At 45.5% G+C, this 16425-nt stretch overlaps 1 protein-coding gene across 1 annotated transcript in view; it reads left to right on the top strand.

The window, feature by feature from the left end:
* The window catches only part of LOC126213071 (adenylate cyclase type 5-like), a 779221-nt gene that overhangs the window by 556333 nt on the left and 206463 nt on the right, over window positions 1-16425 (top strand). Inside the window, exon 12 of the mRNA XM_049940658.1 lies at window positions 14453-14590. Within this exon, the coding sequence (XP_049796615.1) occupies window positions 14453-14590 (138 nt within the window). The remainder of the gene's footprint in view (window positions 1-14452; window positions 14591-16425) is intronic.

Here is a 16425-nt window from a genome sequence, read left to right as displayed (position 1 = left end):
AGAAAACTGTTTTGGGGGATCACCGAATGACTGTTGAACAGATCGCCTCCAGAGTTGCCATTTCTGTGGGTTCTGTGCACACAATCCTGCACGACGACCTGAAAATGCGAAAAGTGTCATCCAGGTGGGTGCCACGAATGCTGACGGACGACCACGCGGCTGGCCGTGTGGCATGTTGCCAAGCAATGTTGACGCGCAACGACAGCATGAATGGGACTTTCTTTTCGTCGGTTGTGACAATGGATGAGACGTGGATGCCATTTTTCAATCCAGAAACAAAGCGCCAGTCAGCTCAATGGAAGCACACAGATTCACCGCCACCAAAAGAATTTCCGGTAACCGCCAGTGCTGAAAAAATGATGGTGTCCATGTTCTGGGACAGCGAGGGCGTAATCCTTACCCATTGCGTTCCAAAGGGCACTACGGTAACAGGTGCATCCTACGAAAATGTTTTGAAGAACAAATTCCTTCCTGCACTGCAACAAAAACGTCCGGGAAGGGCTGTGCCTGTGCTGTTTCACCAAGACAACGCACCCGGACATCGAGCTAACGTTACGCAACAGTTTATTCGTGATAACAACTTTGAAGTGATTCCTCATGCTCCCTACTCATTTGACCTGGCTCCTAGTGACTTTTGGCTTTTTCCAACAATGAAAGACAATCTCCGTGGCCGCACATTCACCAGCCGTGCTGCTATTGCCTCAGTGATTTTCCAGTGGTCAAAACAGACTCCTAAAGAAGCCTTCGCCGCTGCCATGGAATCATGGCGTCAGCGTTGTGAAAAATGTGTACGTCTGCAGGGCGATTACGTCGAGAAGTAACGCCAGTTTCATCGATTTCGGGTGAGTAGTTAATTAGAACAAAAATCGGAGGCCTTAGAACTTGAATGCACCTCGTATCGCCGAAACTCTGATACGGTATCGAGAGAGAATGCGCTACAAATACTATAGAATTATCTAGTTCGGAAAAAAACCACCTCATTCAGGGTTCATGTCGTACCTGGATTTGTAAAGCAGGTATAGCTTTTAACATGGATACTTGTGTGCACCTGTAGAACCAAGACTGCTTGTGATAGTAACATGCAGTAGTTGGTGCAATCTGTTTTTTTTACCATCTAGCCAATTACGACTCTCTTTCTAAGACACAATGGTATGACTGGCAAGACAAACGTAGTAGACATGCACACCAATCGCTGATTTTCGTTCAGTATTATTTCGTATCGTGGGCAATCAGTTATTGACGGAACATCATACTTAGTAGTAAGGGCTGCGTCATATGTTCGCATTTGAGCATCAGGTTTTATAAAGTATGTATTTGTGTGGAGGAAATGACTATGTACAGTGGTAAGGATGGTACGGATTTGACTTGGAGTACTGTGATAGCAAAGGGAAGAGTATGTCCAGTCGTAAGGAAGGTACAGATATTTCCATTTTCAGAGCCACTGGTGACAGCAGCGTGTATTTCCGATACTTCGCTCATTGTCGAATTCCGTTCAATTGAGACCACGATAGTAACATATAATTGCAAGTACAATGATAAAAGATATATGTGACCGGCTTTCTAAAAAAATGGCTCTGAGCACTATGGGACTTAACATCTGAGGTCATCAGTCTGCTAGAACTTAGAACTACTTAAACCTAACTAACCTAAGGACATGACACACATCCATGCCCGAGGCAGGATTCGAACCTGCGACCGTAGCAGTCGCGCGGTTCCGGACTGCGCGCCTAGAACCGCTAGACCACGGCGGCCGGCCCGGCTTTCTAGAATGATTACATGTATGCATGGCCCATGGTGGTAATGATTCATGTTTCTCGTTAACAGCAGCACGCGTCCGAATGCATAGGCCTGTTGGAGTGCAGGAATGTAAGTTAACTTTGCAGTCCTCTAGACGACCGAATAGTGAACTAACACTTAGTATGTATTGGGCAGCTTTCGTGATCAAGTGGAAATTTGAGAAGATGGTGCGTTTGCGTTGGACCGTTATTCCCTCTCATGTAAATCGTTCACTTGACTGCTTCTGCGCACTTAGCGCCTTTATTTAGTTGAGAGAAGATCAATTGTCGTGTATGGAAGACACGTTTGCCGGTTCTGTAGCAATGGGAAAGACCTTAGTTGGCTTGGAAATTATAGGACTGATTTGGGATCTGTTACATCACCGACATCAGTATTCGAGAGTGGTTCAAATGGCTCTGAGCACTATGGGAATTAACATGTATGGTCATCAGTCCCCTAGAACTTAGAACTACTTAAACCGAACTAACCTAAGGACATCACACAACACCCAGTCATCACGAGGCAGAGAAAATCCCTGATCCCGCCGGGAATCGAACCCGGGAACTCTGGCGTGGGAAGCGAGAACGCTACCGCACGACCACGAGCTGCGGACATTCGAGAGCGGAAATAACAGTTTCCTCTATTTGTTTCTAGTTACCCAGTAGTTTACAGCAGGCTGCCCCTCACTAAAGTTTGGGGTCGTAGAGAAATAATTTCCAGTCTGTATCTTGGGAATTATGTTGCGCTAGCAATCGGTACGATACTGTCTAGTGCTTGATATCGAGAAGTACCGCGAAAATGGTATAATACAGGGTGATTCAAAAAGAATACCACAACTTTAAAAATGTGTATTTAATGAAAGAAACATAATATAACCTTCTGTTATACATCATTACAAAGAGTATTTAAAAAGGTTTTTTTTCACTCAAAAACAAGTTCAGAGATGTTCAATATGGCCCCCTCCAGACACTCGAGCAATATCAACCCGATACTCCAACTCGTTCCACACTCTCTGTAGCATATCAGGCGTAACAGTTTGGATAGCTGCTGTTATTTCTCGTTTCAAATCATCAATGGTGGCTGGGAGAGGTGGACGAAACACCATATCCTTAACATACCCCCATAAGAAAAAATCGTAGGGGGTAATATCAGGGCTTCTTGGAGGCCAGTGATGAAGTGCTCTGTCACGGGCTGCCTGGCGGCCGATCCATCGCCTCGGGTAGTTGACGTTCAGGTTTCATAACTAACCTTTCTCGTAGGACTCTCCATACAGTTGATTGTGGAATTTGCAGCTCTCTGCTAGCTCTGCGAGTCGATTTTCCTGGGCGGCGAACAAATGCTTGCTGGATGCATGCTACATTTTCATCACTCGTTCTCGGCCGTCCAGAACTTTTCCCTTTGCACAAACACCCATTCTCTGTAAACTGTTTATACCAACGTTTAATACACCACCTATCAGGAGGTTTAACACCATACTTCGTTCGAAATGCACGCTGAACAACTGTCGTCGATTCACTTCTGCCGTACTCAATAACACAAAAAGCTTTCTGTTGAGCGGTCGCCATCTTAGCATCAACTGCCGCTGACGCCTAGTCAACAGCGCCTCAAGCGAACAAATGTACAACTAAATGAAACTTTATAGCTCCCTTAATTCGCCGACAGATAGTGCTTAGCTCTGCCTTTTGTCGTTGCAGAGTTTTAAATTCCTAAAGTTGTGGTATTCTTTTTGAATCACCCTGTACTATGGCGACAATATGTGTGTTCTTGGAATCCCCGAGTCTGGAGATGTGTGCAGAGAAAAGTGAGCGAGCAAGGAAGCAGGAGCAGTAACGCGTTTATGCCGAGGGTGAACGAGTGCGCGTTAGTACACGTTTATGCACGTGACACTCTCCCTTTAAATATACCACTTGGAGTTCATTCTGCCGTGTAGCCGTTGTAGTTCAGTATTCAAGCTGCTGTCCTCAGTGGGAGAACAGTGTAGTTGAGTAAGAGTCTTTCCATATTTGATGATATGTATGAGATTTTGCGAGGTTTAGTTGTCGGTGCAGATGGCGCTTCCCTAAGACTGGGTAGCATGGTGAGATATAGCCAGTGTGAGTGTATGCATACGATAATTTTTTTGGGTGCTGTACAGATATAAAAGAGAACTGCACTGTTTGTGTAAAACGTGTGTATATTGTGTTGTAAAGTTACTGTAGCTTATCTTGTGTAAAATGTCTATATATTGCATTGTAAAGTTAATATGGTGTATGTTATGGGATGGCTAGAGAGGATGAGTGTGTCCTATGATAAGAGTCTTTCTGTATTTGACGATATGTATGGTACTCTGTATGATTTAATTGTCAGTGCAAAATGACGATCTGTGTAAAATAACCGATGAAAGTCTCGTCTGCAGAAGGAAAAAAGAAAGGCGGGCAGTGATTCGATACCGGCGGTATCAGTAATTGTTGTTGTTGTGGTCTTCAGTCCTGAGACTGGTTTGATGCAGCTCTCCATGCTACTCTATCCTGTGCAAGCTTCTTCATCTCCCAGTACCTATTGCAGCCTACATCCTTCTGAATCTGCTTAGTGTATTGATCTCTTGGTCTCCCTCTACGATTTTCACCCTCCACGCTGCCCTCCAATGCTAAATTTGTGATCCCTTGATGCCTCAAAACATGTCCTACCAACCGATCCCTTGTTCTAGTCAAGTTGTACCACAAACTTCTCTTCTCCCCAATCCTATTGAATACCTCCTCATTAGTTACGTGAAATACCCACCTTATCTTCAGCATTCTTCTGTAGCACCACATTTCAAAAGCATCTATTCTCTTCTTGTCCAAACTGGTTATCGTCCATGTTTCACTTCCATACATGGCTACACTCCATACAAATACTTTCAGAAACGACTTCCTGACACTTAAATCTGTACTCGATGTTAACAAATTTCTCTTCTTCAGAAACGCTTTCCTTGCCATTGCCTGTCTACATTTTATATCCTCTCTACTTCGACCATCATCAGTTATTTTGCTCCCCAAACAGCAAAACTCCTTTACTACTTTAAGTGTCTCATTTCCTAATCTAATCCCCTCAGCATCACCCGATTTAATTTGACTACATTCCATTATCCTCGTTTTGCTTTTGTTGATGTTCATCTTATATCCTCCTTTCAAGACACTGTCCATTCCGTTCAACTGCTCTTCCAAGTCGTTTGCTGTCTCTAACAGAATTACAATGTCGTCTGCAGAAGGAAAAAAGAAGGGCGGGCAGTGTTTCGATACCGGCGGTATCAGTAATTCGGCGGGTAAATTCGATAATAGCCAATAAGAATGCTCGATTCATTCACATCGTTTCTGCTGGGATATAGGAGCATCTATATAGCGGAGGCAATGTTTCTGTATGTTGGAAGCATGAAGGGTAACATGTGATGGACTGGGTACAACGTTAGGCGCTTGAGGAAGACTGCATTCGGCGCAATTTTCGTAAACAGGTTGTGTTAGGATAACAATTTTGGTGCATGCAAGCTGAGACATTTAGGAAACGAGCATTCACTATTTGTGGGACTATATACAATTCCTGAGAGGTCGACTTGGGTCTTATATTTTTAAAAAGCAGTGAGGCATAAGAATAACATTGGAAGCATTTTAGACAGCGAGTCGCCACATGGACGTTTCGCACTGAGGTGTCAGTGACGCTAGGGTGGGTACACATCTCGTGTGTTCCATTAGGGGGACAGCAGGCTGTGCTATTCTGTCATCAGCGGTAAAGACAAGTGCTGCCCTAAGGTGTCTCACATATGGGGTCTGAGCGTTGGAGTTGTGTAACGTCAGTATACAACAGTAAATGCATACTCAAAAATAGAAGCAGCTCACACCTGCACCGGCAGCGGCTCACGCCTGCTTTCGCGCCCGTTCACGTCGGCCGCATCGAACCACGTGCGTGTGGCGCAGCTTGGAGCGTCTGCGTTCTGTAAATAAGTCTTCACTCCTATCTGATCACGTGATCGTCGGTGTCTAGGTGACCTTGTATTGCAATAGGAATTTCTCTGGTGTCAAGTATGAAAAGGGCACCTGTGTGTAGTTTGACAGCTGACGGCAGCGCCACTTCGTTGGGGTTGCCTGTGCACGCTACTGAGCTGGCAGACTGAGTTGGCAGAGGATGCTTGCTTGCATTGATTGCATTATTTTGTGAGCAGGTCTGTAGGCTGCGTTATGCGTTATTTGGACAGTTTACGAGTATTGAGCGTGTCTACACATGCGTGTGCTGCATTACTTAGGAGGAGTCTGCAAGTGTGTAATGAAATTATTTAGGAAACTTACAAGGGAACCTCCCCATCGCACCCCCCTCAGATTTAGTTATAAGTTGGCACAGTGGATAGGCGTTGAAAAACTGAACACAGATCAATCGAGAAAACAGGAAGAAGTTGTGTGGAACTATGAAAAAATAAGCAAAATATACAAACTGAGTAGTGCATGTGCAACATAGGCAACATCATGGTCCCGTGGTTAGCGTGAGCATCTGCGGAACGAGAGCTCCTTGGTTCAAGTCATCCCTCGACTGAAAATTTTACTTTCGTTGTTTTCGCAAAGTTATGATCTGTCCGTTCGTTCATTGACGTCTCTGTTCACTGTAATAAGTTTAGTGTCTGTGTTTTGCGACCGCACCGCAAAACCGTGCGATTAGTAGACGAAAGGACGTGCCTCTCCAATGGGGACCGAAAACATTTGATCGCAAGGTCATAGGTCAACCGATTCCTCCACAGAAAAACACGTCTGATATATTCTATACGACACTGGTGACGGCATGTGCGTCACATGACAGGAATATGTTGTCGACGCACCTAACTTGTGCACTTGGCGAATGGGTGAAAAGATTCTTCTACCTTGCCCGATTTAGATTTTCTTCTGGATGTAATAATCACTCCCAAGAAAGTGATGAAAACATAAGAGTTTGTCACATAAACTGCATCAAATGAATGGAACAGTTTCACAGTTTTCCCTGTGCTCTGTCAAAACATATGTTTTTAACGTTTTCAAATTTTTCCGTGTGAGACCGTCAAATCCTGCACATTTCCAAGCAAAGCTGAACATGTCCTGGAATTTTGGAGAGCGAAGTTGATTATGTGTGAGTGCCTAAACTTTGATAATTGACACAGGATCACGTAAACAATACCGCTCTGTGTACCTGTGCAGCTTCGCAAAATCATAGAATCTTTTCACAAAGTATTTCAATTGCCGAAAAGCAAACATATCTAACGGTTGCACAAGAGTTGCACAACCTGGAGGAATGACAATCACGTCTACTCCCACACTAAAATTGCACAATGCCTGATCCTTCTGTCCTGTATAGCTGTCAAGGAGTAAGGCAAAATCTTTGTCCGCGTAAGGAGCAATCACACGTTCATTAAAGTCTTTCACCAGTCTTTTCTCCATTTTTCCTGACGCACTGCAATTCACTACCGCGCAGTTACCTCGCATCGGACGGACAGATAATAATTGTCTGAAAATAAAAAATTAAAATTTTGACTCAAGGGAAGACTTGAACCAAGGACCTCACGTTTCGCAGCTGCTCACGCTAACCACGGGACCACGGCGCTCCTGGGTTATGTAATCCATGATGTTGCCCATATTGCGCATGTACTACTCAGTTTGTATGTTTTGCTTATTTTTTTCATAGTTCCACACAACTTCTTCCTGTTCTCTCGATTGATCTGTGTTCAGTTTTTCAAGGCCTATCCACTGTGCCAACTTATAACTAAATCTGAGGGGGGTGCGATGGGGAGGTTCCCTTGTTAGAAGTTGTTTGCGTGTCTGGAGAGCGTTATTTAGGAGTAGTTTACAGGTCTGTGGGCTGTGTGAGATAGCCCCAAGCATATCTTTTGTATCAGTGTGATAAATAAAATGTTCAAAAATAAATAGAGTGCAATCCTTCCTTACTCTCAAACACCAGCATCCCAGTGCAGCCTGAGTCATTTTCGCGCCATTTTCCCCCTACAGACCACCATCTGTGGTTCTATGGCATAGAATCACGTGATTAATGCAGTAGCCAATAGGAGTGCAGCATTTTAGGGGTAGGTGGGTTGCTACATCATGAATGAATGAACATTGTGCTCCTAGTGGGAAAATGTGAAAATTCTCATTTCATAATTGAATATCGAAATGGTACATTCATTTAAAGAATATAATTAAAATTGAATTGCAATTAAGTCCTTAGGTAATTGATACATTGGACGCACTATGTGGGTGTCACATGTGTTCAGTTGAATCCGTTAAGGTATTTTCGGAAGACTATCTGTGGCGCGAGTATGAACATGCTGGCTGGAGGCTGTGACGTCATCAGTCGCATGCTCGCTGGCCATACACTCGCGTCGTATCCTGTCATAAACGTGTGAGAGGAGCAGACGATCTTCGATTGTGTAATGGGATCTTGCATTGGCTATGTCCTCGAGCACGTGGAGAACAAAATGTATGCAAGAATCTTGAATAACAGTATTTGCGCCATCACCTGACATCACGGAAGCGCCCTCGGGCGGCGATGAAATGTACTAAGTGCCTTGGGGTCTGGACCTCGTGGTTACACACTGGGAGCTGCCAACTTGGATTATGTTACTTGCGTCATCACCTGATGTCATGAGAGCGCCCTCTGCTGGTGGCGATGCGTACTAAGCCAGTTGGGCTCTGGACCCAGTGGTGAACACATGTGCATGAAATTGTTTAAACAATTAAGAGAAGTCCTTTTTTCCCATGAATCATTAGGAGGAGATGGCGAGTGAGGTTAGTACAAGTGTGCTTTCTTTCTCACCATTTTTTTTACCTTAGCAGCGAAACCGCAAGTGAGTTTTGTTTACCGCCAAAATTCAAAGTTGATGTCAGTTCGTAGGACGAAGTGGCGGTCGGGTGACTTAGGTTAGTGGAGGTAGCCCGAGTGACCTATCTTCCCACGATTTTCTTTGCTTAGTAGAGATAACAGTGGTCTGGTGCATTATCCTGTTGGAATTTGAACTTCGCGCAAGTTTGAAGGAGGAAGTAGTGGTCGGGTGCCTTAGTTTAGCCCGAGTGACCTATCTTCACGCGGTTTTCTTTGCTTATTAGAGATAACCTTGGTGTGATGCATTATTCTGTTGGAATTTGAACTTCCAGCCATTTTGTGGGGGGTTAGGTCAGTGGAGGTAGCCCAACTGACCTTCTTTCCGCCAAAAGTCAAACTTCCCGTCATCTTGAATGACGTCACGGCCGCCATCTTGGATGATGTCATGCACTGTTGCCAAGTCTAAACGACGCCATCTTGGATACACCTGGCAACAATGCAGAGTGGACTGACACTCTTTGTCCCAATACTAACAGATGTCGACGCAGTGGGTAGGTTGAAAGGAGGAGGAGATTAGTGTTTAACGTCCCGTCGACAACGAGGTCATTAGAGACAGAGCGCAAGCTCGGGTGAGGGAAGGATGGGGAAGGAAATCGGCCGTGCCCTTTCAAAGGAACCATCCCGGCATTTGCCTGAAGCGATTTAGGGAAATCACGGAAAACCTAAATCAGGATGGCCGGAGACGGGATTGAACCGTCGTCCTCCCGAATGCGAGTCCAGTGTGCTAACCACTGCGCCACCTCGCTCGGTAGGTTGAAAGGACCCACAAACTGGGCTAATAACTGTCCCCAGTAGCTGAAGATTCGAAGTGTCGGAGCAGAGGTAATCTTGTTCTTGTTGATAAAGTGTCTCTTTGTTTAGTTTCCCAAAACAGAAATAAGTTTCACTTCGAATTCGTGCATAAAGTTACTAAATACAATTCTCCTTGCTGTCTGTCCGCCTGCTTAGCTGAGTGGTTACATGCTTGCATGCCATTCAGTGGGCCCGGGTTCGATTCCCGCAGGGTTGGAGATTTTCTCCGCTCGTGGACTGGCTGTTGTGTTGTCCTCAACATCATTTCATCCTCATCACCAGCACGCGAGCCGCCCAGTGCGGCGTCGACTGTAACAAGACTCACACTGGGCAGTCAAACTTCCCTGGATGGGGCCTCCAGGCCGGCAATGCCATACCATCATTTCATTTTTTCCTTTCCATCCTAATCTCTTAACGACTCTCACACATGCAACATGCAAAATGTGCTATTATCACAGTACGCAGGCTTCTTTGTACGATTTCCTCGCCTGTCTCACAATGTGCCGGCTGCGGCCACAGCTGGTGCTTGCAGAGCGGACATCTTGGTCACTGCACACTTCTGCCTAGGTGTTACTGGAATCAGGGACGCGCGCACGTCGTGAAAGTGACGTGCGCTCACACTCATACATGTGCTTGTATGTGGTAACACAGGCGACTATACGGAAGCCACACACGTTTAAACGCAGCTTCGGGCTTCCAATGATGCACAGGACATAGGAATCAATACTCGTAACTTTTTAATCCCCCACGCAAACAGAGGGCTGTTAAAAGTTTAACGTATGTACCTGTGTGTTACATCGTATCTCCCAAACAAAATACCCGATTTTAATGTAGTTTTTTTTTTTAATTTGAAAGCTGGTTTAGTCGGGATGATTCTTGGCTATGTTCCGTGTTGCTAAGCTCATTTTCTCTGGCTTGGCGGTCTACAAGCATCTCTATAGATACAGTACTCACTTAATATCACCAGTCTCACTATGACCTGAGAAAACTCAGATAGAACTTGTAATGATACAAAGAACAGAGGGAAACATAGTGGTATCTTTCCAACTTTTCTCTACAAATATACAGGTAAATCACATGTGGAATGTCCACAGTAGGCCGTTCGTAACCAGAAATATTTACTATTGTTTATTTAGTTTCCAGTCACAGTTGCATGTATACTCGTCAATCGTGACTATTTTTCGAACAAGTCTGTTCCTTTTCGAAGCACTGCTTATGCCAAAAAGTCCATCGTTAGCGAAAAATATAAATACAACATGTTAAAGTACATAATAATTCTGAGGCATCCTCACGTACAAATCACGAAGGTTAAAATGTGTGAATTTCTAAGGGGCCAAACTGCTGAGGTCGTCGGCCCCTAGACTTAAACACTACTTAAACTAATTTAAACCTATGCCAGGAACAACACACACACCCCACCCGAGGGAGGACTCAAACCTCCGGCGAGAGGAGCCACCCAATCCGTGACAAGGCGCCTCAAACAGCGCGGCCACGAAGGTTCATTACAACGGTTCTGGCATACCTGCATCATTATCATGCGATGTGAAACGAACTGTGGTGACGAAACTCACGGGATGGTGGTACGAACAAATATAGTTTGCTGTGGTAACAGGTACAGAAGGTATTAAAGGCCAGCGCGTTGGCGGAGTTGTCATTTGTACTCAGGCGATGCGCGAGAAAGCGCTTCCTACGTTATTGTAGCAGCACAGACTTTGAACGCGGAATGTAAGATGCAGCTAGACGCAAACCGTTATGGAATACAATATTCCGAGATCGACAGTGTCAAGAGTGTGCCGAGAATACCACTCACCACAGACAACGCTGTGCCCGGCGGCCTTCACTTAACGACCAAAAGCAGCGGCGTTCACGTAGAGTTGTTAGTGCTGATAGACAAACAACGCTGCGTAAAATAACCACAGAAATCAGTGTGCGACGTAAGGCGAGCGTATCAGATACGACAACGTCGCGAAATTTGGCGTTAGTGGGATATGGCAGCAGACATGGCCTGCAGCGCCTCTCCTGGGCGCGTGACCATATCAGTTGGACCCTAGACGACTGGAAAACGGTTACCTGGTCAGACGAGCTCCTGTTTCAATTAGTAAGAGCTGATGGTAGGGTTCGAGGCTGGCGGAGATCCAACAAGTCACTGTGCACACCGGTGGTGGCTCCCAAATGGTGTGCGCTACGTTTACATGGAATGGACTGGGTCTTCTGGTCCAACTGAACGGATCGTTGACTGGAAATGTTTACGTTCTGCTACTTCAAAGACTTAATGTCCCCAAACAACAGTAGAATTCAAACTATCCACGGGTGTACTGCCGGTCTACAGTGTCCAACGGGCACAATATTTCGGCGATCATACATGTCGCCATCATCAGGTGAACTGACGGACTGAGCTCCTGTGAACGTGCCGGCACGGAGGTCCGTACGCTATGGCTGCTCAGGGGGAACTGGGTTCGGTCGCGGCGGCGGCCGACTTAAATACCCTCCGCCCGCGGCGCGCTCACTCCGCCGTCCGCGCCCCGCGCCACGGTCGCGCGGTTGAACAGATTGCGACGGCGTCTGAGATGACGTCGGTGTGATGGCTCTGTCCGCCGTGGTCGTCGCAACTATACGCTTGCTCGATTTACTCTTGATTAACCCAATCGCTGGTTCCCAAGCCTTGCTAAGATTATAGCCACAGTCACGCTTTATGAGGTCGTCATTGGTACGAATTTCGATGGCCTCTCTAACAACGCTGTCCCAGTATCTCGACGTCTGTACCAGAGTCCTCGTGCGTTCATACTCCATAGCGTGATTTTCCGACAAACAATGTTCAGCGATCGCCGACTTGCTCGGATACATCAGTCGAGTGTGCCTCTGGTGTTCACGGCATCGATCCTCGACGGTACGCATGGTCAGACGATGCGTACGATCGAAATTCGCACCAATGACGACCTCATAAACCGTGACTGTGGCTATAATCTTAGCAAGGCTTGGGAACCAGCGATTGGGTTAATCGCACCGACGTCATCTCAGACGCCGTCGCAATCTGTTCCACCGCGCGACCGTGGCGCGGGGCGCGGACGGCGGAGTGAGCGCTCCGCGGGCGGAGGGTATTTAAATCGGCCGCCGCCGCGACTGAACCCAGTTCCCCCTGAGCAGCCATAGTGTACGGATCTCCGTGCCGGCACGTTTACAGGAGCTCAGTCCGTCAGTTCACCTGATGATGGCGACATGTATGATCGCCGAAATATTGTGCCCGTTGGACACTGTAGACCGGCAGTACACCCGTGGATATTTTCATTATCAAATACGCCGGGAGAAACTCAAGAATCACAACAGTAGAATTTTTTTGGGTGACAATGTCACCGGACCATAATTGTCTGCAATTGGTTTGAAGAGCATTTTGCATAATCGGAGCAAATTACACCGTCACACTGACCGCTCGACATGAATCCCATCGAACATCTGTGGTACATAATGGACAGGTCAGTCCGTGCCCAAAATTCTGCACCACCAACACTTTCGCATTTATGGGCGGCTATAGATGCAGTATGGCTCAGTATACCTGCAGGTGACTTTCCAAAGAGTTGTTGAGTCCATGCTTTTCCGAATTGCTACACTGCGCTCGATAAAAGGAGGTCCAACACGATATTAGCCGCTCGGGATTAGCCGAGCGGTCTAGGGCGCTGCAATCATGGACTGTGCGGCTGGTCCCGGCGGAGGTTCGAGTCCTCCCTCGGGCATGGATGTGTATGTTTCTCCTTAGGGTAATTAAGGTTACGTAGTGTGTAAGCTTAGGGGCTGATGACCTTAGCAGGTAAGTCCCTCCGGCCACGGTGGTCGTGCGGTTCTAGGCGCTTCAGTCCGGAACCGCGAGACCGCTACGCTCGCAGGTTGGAATCCTGCCTCGGGCATGGATGTGTGTCCTTAGCTTACTTAGGCTTAAGTAGTTCTAAGTTCCAGGAGCCTGATGACCTCAGATCTTAAGTCCCATAGTGCTCAGAGCCACTTGAACCATTTTTAAGTCCCATGAGATTTCACACACATCTGAACATTTTTTTAACACGATATGAGGATGTATCCACGACTTTTCTGAGTTAAGTGTAATTCCAGTCTAATATATAAACGTTGTTCTTACAGTATATATTCGAACTGTCTGTCCTTTCGACAGTTGACTTTCACGCACTGGGCCAACTTAGGAAATGTGATACGGCGTATTTGAGAGACACCACGAGTGTGCAATATGTTTTCGTGTGAATCACATTCTCATACAAATACTACAAATTTTACAGGTTTTTCTTTTTTCAAAAACTTTGAAAATTATACTGATCCTAATAAACAGAAGACTCAGTGAAACAGAATGTGTTTTGGGCCGTTTCTGTTCATAAAGTTTGAGGACCTTCCTCTTTTGCGGAGGAAAGTGTGACAGGAATGTCATACCTACACTTGCTACGAAACTGGTTGTTTCCTCAGCTTCACGAAGGTTCTAATGATTTCATTTTTAAGCGGGTTGCGCCCCACCTCACTTTCACAGTGAGGTGTGGCGTTATCTTAACAAGACCATCCCACAACATTGGTTTGGGAGAGGTGGACAACAAGGTCGTGCTCATTGCTTTTGGTCTCCCAGGTCACCAGATCTCACACCTTGAGTTTTTCTTCTGTGGGAGCACATACAGGACACAGTCTTTGTGCCTCTATGGCAGGTACTCTTCAAGAGCTGACAAATCGATCTGTTGAAGCTGTCGAGTCAATAAACATGGACCTTTTGATTAGTGTGTGGAATCATATGGACTACCGTTTCGATGTTTCTCGAGTAAGGCATGGAGGTCATATTGAGTATATGGTATATTGTCTGTGCGGACATAAGACTTTGGTCCTTTCTCTGTCTAGAGACATGCACAATGTGTTTCTAGCTTCCATAGTTTCTCTTTAAAAAATAACTGCAACCTGCTTTTTCTCTATGAATTACTCTGAACTTTGATGGACTGCTGACGAGTGAGTGTGTGAACGGAACCTGGCACGTGACGTGCGCCACTCTGCCACTATGTTGCAGTTCGTGCGGCTGGAGCCGTGCCACCACCCGCGGCTGGACCAGTGGGCCTCCCCCAACACGTCGCGCTCCAGCGTGGCGGCGCTGGAGAGGCTTAGGCTCCAGGAGGAGGAGGGCTGCCAGGAGGCCTACGTGTTCGACGTGAGTCCAGCTGCCTGCTCTCAGGGTGTCACCTCCAATGACCCTCCTACAAGTCTCCAGTACATGGAGTGTTACACGAAACCAATACATCTTCCCACAATGAGCATCATATATTTTTGAAATGGGCCCTAATATTACATTACTTTGAATCCAAAAACGGTCTTCCTCCTCCTCCTCCTTCATTGCCACCATCACCGTTATCATCCCTACCCTCACACTATTAGCGCAACCCCCACTACCATCATCATCTAACTCCAGAACCACAAATACCAGTACCACCATCATTGTTTCCGTTACAACCATTTCCATGTCAGCGTCCACAACTGACATCCTTACAACATCTACAACCAACACCACCACTACTGTAACCCCAACCATTATTATCATCAGCATCACTCTCACACCTTCACTGCAACGTTCATAAGCAACACTAGCAGCATCATCAATTCCATCATTACACTACCTTCATTAACACCACACCATTAACCATTAAGACCAGTACCATTAACACCACTACCATCACAATAAACCACACTGGGAGAGTGTCACAATATCTCACCACAGTACCCTAGAGACAATCTTCATTACTAACCATTGTTGTTGTTATTAATACTAATTTTCAAACATGCATCACAAAAAGCTGTTTTGTATTCATTTATTATTATTGCAACCCTTAGTGTGTAGCTGTTAAACGGACCTCAGCTTCATGTTTGTGAATTTTCGCTATGCTACATGTGCAAAATTGTTGTGAATATACAGGAAATCTTTTTCCACGACCCAGTTTCTGTGAAATATGAGACGTATTGTCCATTGTTTCATACCAAGATGGTCATTTATGATTAGAACCCTACGTAATAACAAGTGGATACAAAGAGCTTTCTGCCACGCATTTTTCAGAAGGTATTGCTGCTGTCGAACGCCACTTGAAAAGGATTTTATTGTTTGTTTCGCTAATATTCTTCTTCATCTTTTCAACTAAGTCTCACAAGTCTGTGGCTATGCGGGGTACAGTTACTTAAGTTTTAGTTTGTGGACGCTACAATACGGTGGGAAAGAGGTTTCGGCAAATGATAGTATGCAGAGCGGAACGTAATTTTTTTGCATGGTCGACACATTTAGGTCTTGTATTACCTGAGGTATTGAAGCAGGTACGGTTTTCTTAAATGAAATGGTAGACTATTTGTAATGGCATTAGAAAGCTCTAGAAAACACGACTGCAGTGGTGCAGCGTGGCCAGAATAAAACTGGCCCGTAAAATATTTCATGCACCATAAGATAGGCAACCGAATTTACATCATCCTTTGTAGATGCAGATGACGTAACATGGTTTGGACATCTTAAGATTCATGAAATATTTTACGAGCCAGTTTTATTCTGGCCAACCTGTAGAAAGATTGTTGTGTTTTCGTTTAAGCTATTTCTTAATGTATCGAAGAAGTGCCATGAATTTGAGTGTCGTTCTGGCCAGAATATTCTTCTGCGATATTAGCACGTCCAGCGTCCTTACAGCAGATCACTCAACAACTGTGCAGGACCCTCTGGAATACAGCTACAAGGAAGGCCGCTATGTTCATTTTTCTTCTGAAGAAGCAACATTCGTTCTGCAGGGTGATCATAATTTCATTCAGAGATTATACAAATGTATTTCTAAGAAACTACATCTGTGCAGGTTCTTGCGAATGATACAAGGAGCCGCCAATAAGTTATGCAACACTTTTTTGCTGAAAACGTGTTGGTTTTCTCCAGGATTCCAGTACACCATTTTACTCACTACTCTTTTGGATGCCAAACCCTATTCTTGTATCTTCTCTATTCAGTGCGATGGCCTTAAACCA

This window comes from Schistocerca nitens, chromosome 11, assembly GCF_023898315.1.
Source record: "Schistocerca nitens isolate TAMUIC-IGC-003100 chromosome 11, iqSchNite1.1, whole genome shotgun sequence".
NCBI lineage: Eukaryota > Metazoa > Arthropoda > Insecta > Orthoptera > Acrididae > Schistocerca > Schistocerca nitens.
This window is presented reverse-complemented; position numbering and strand designations above follow the sequence as displayed.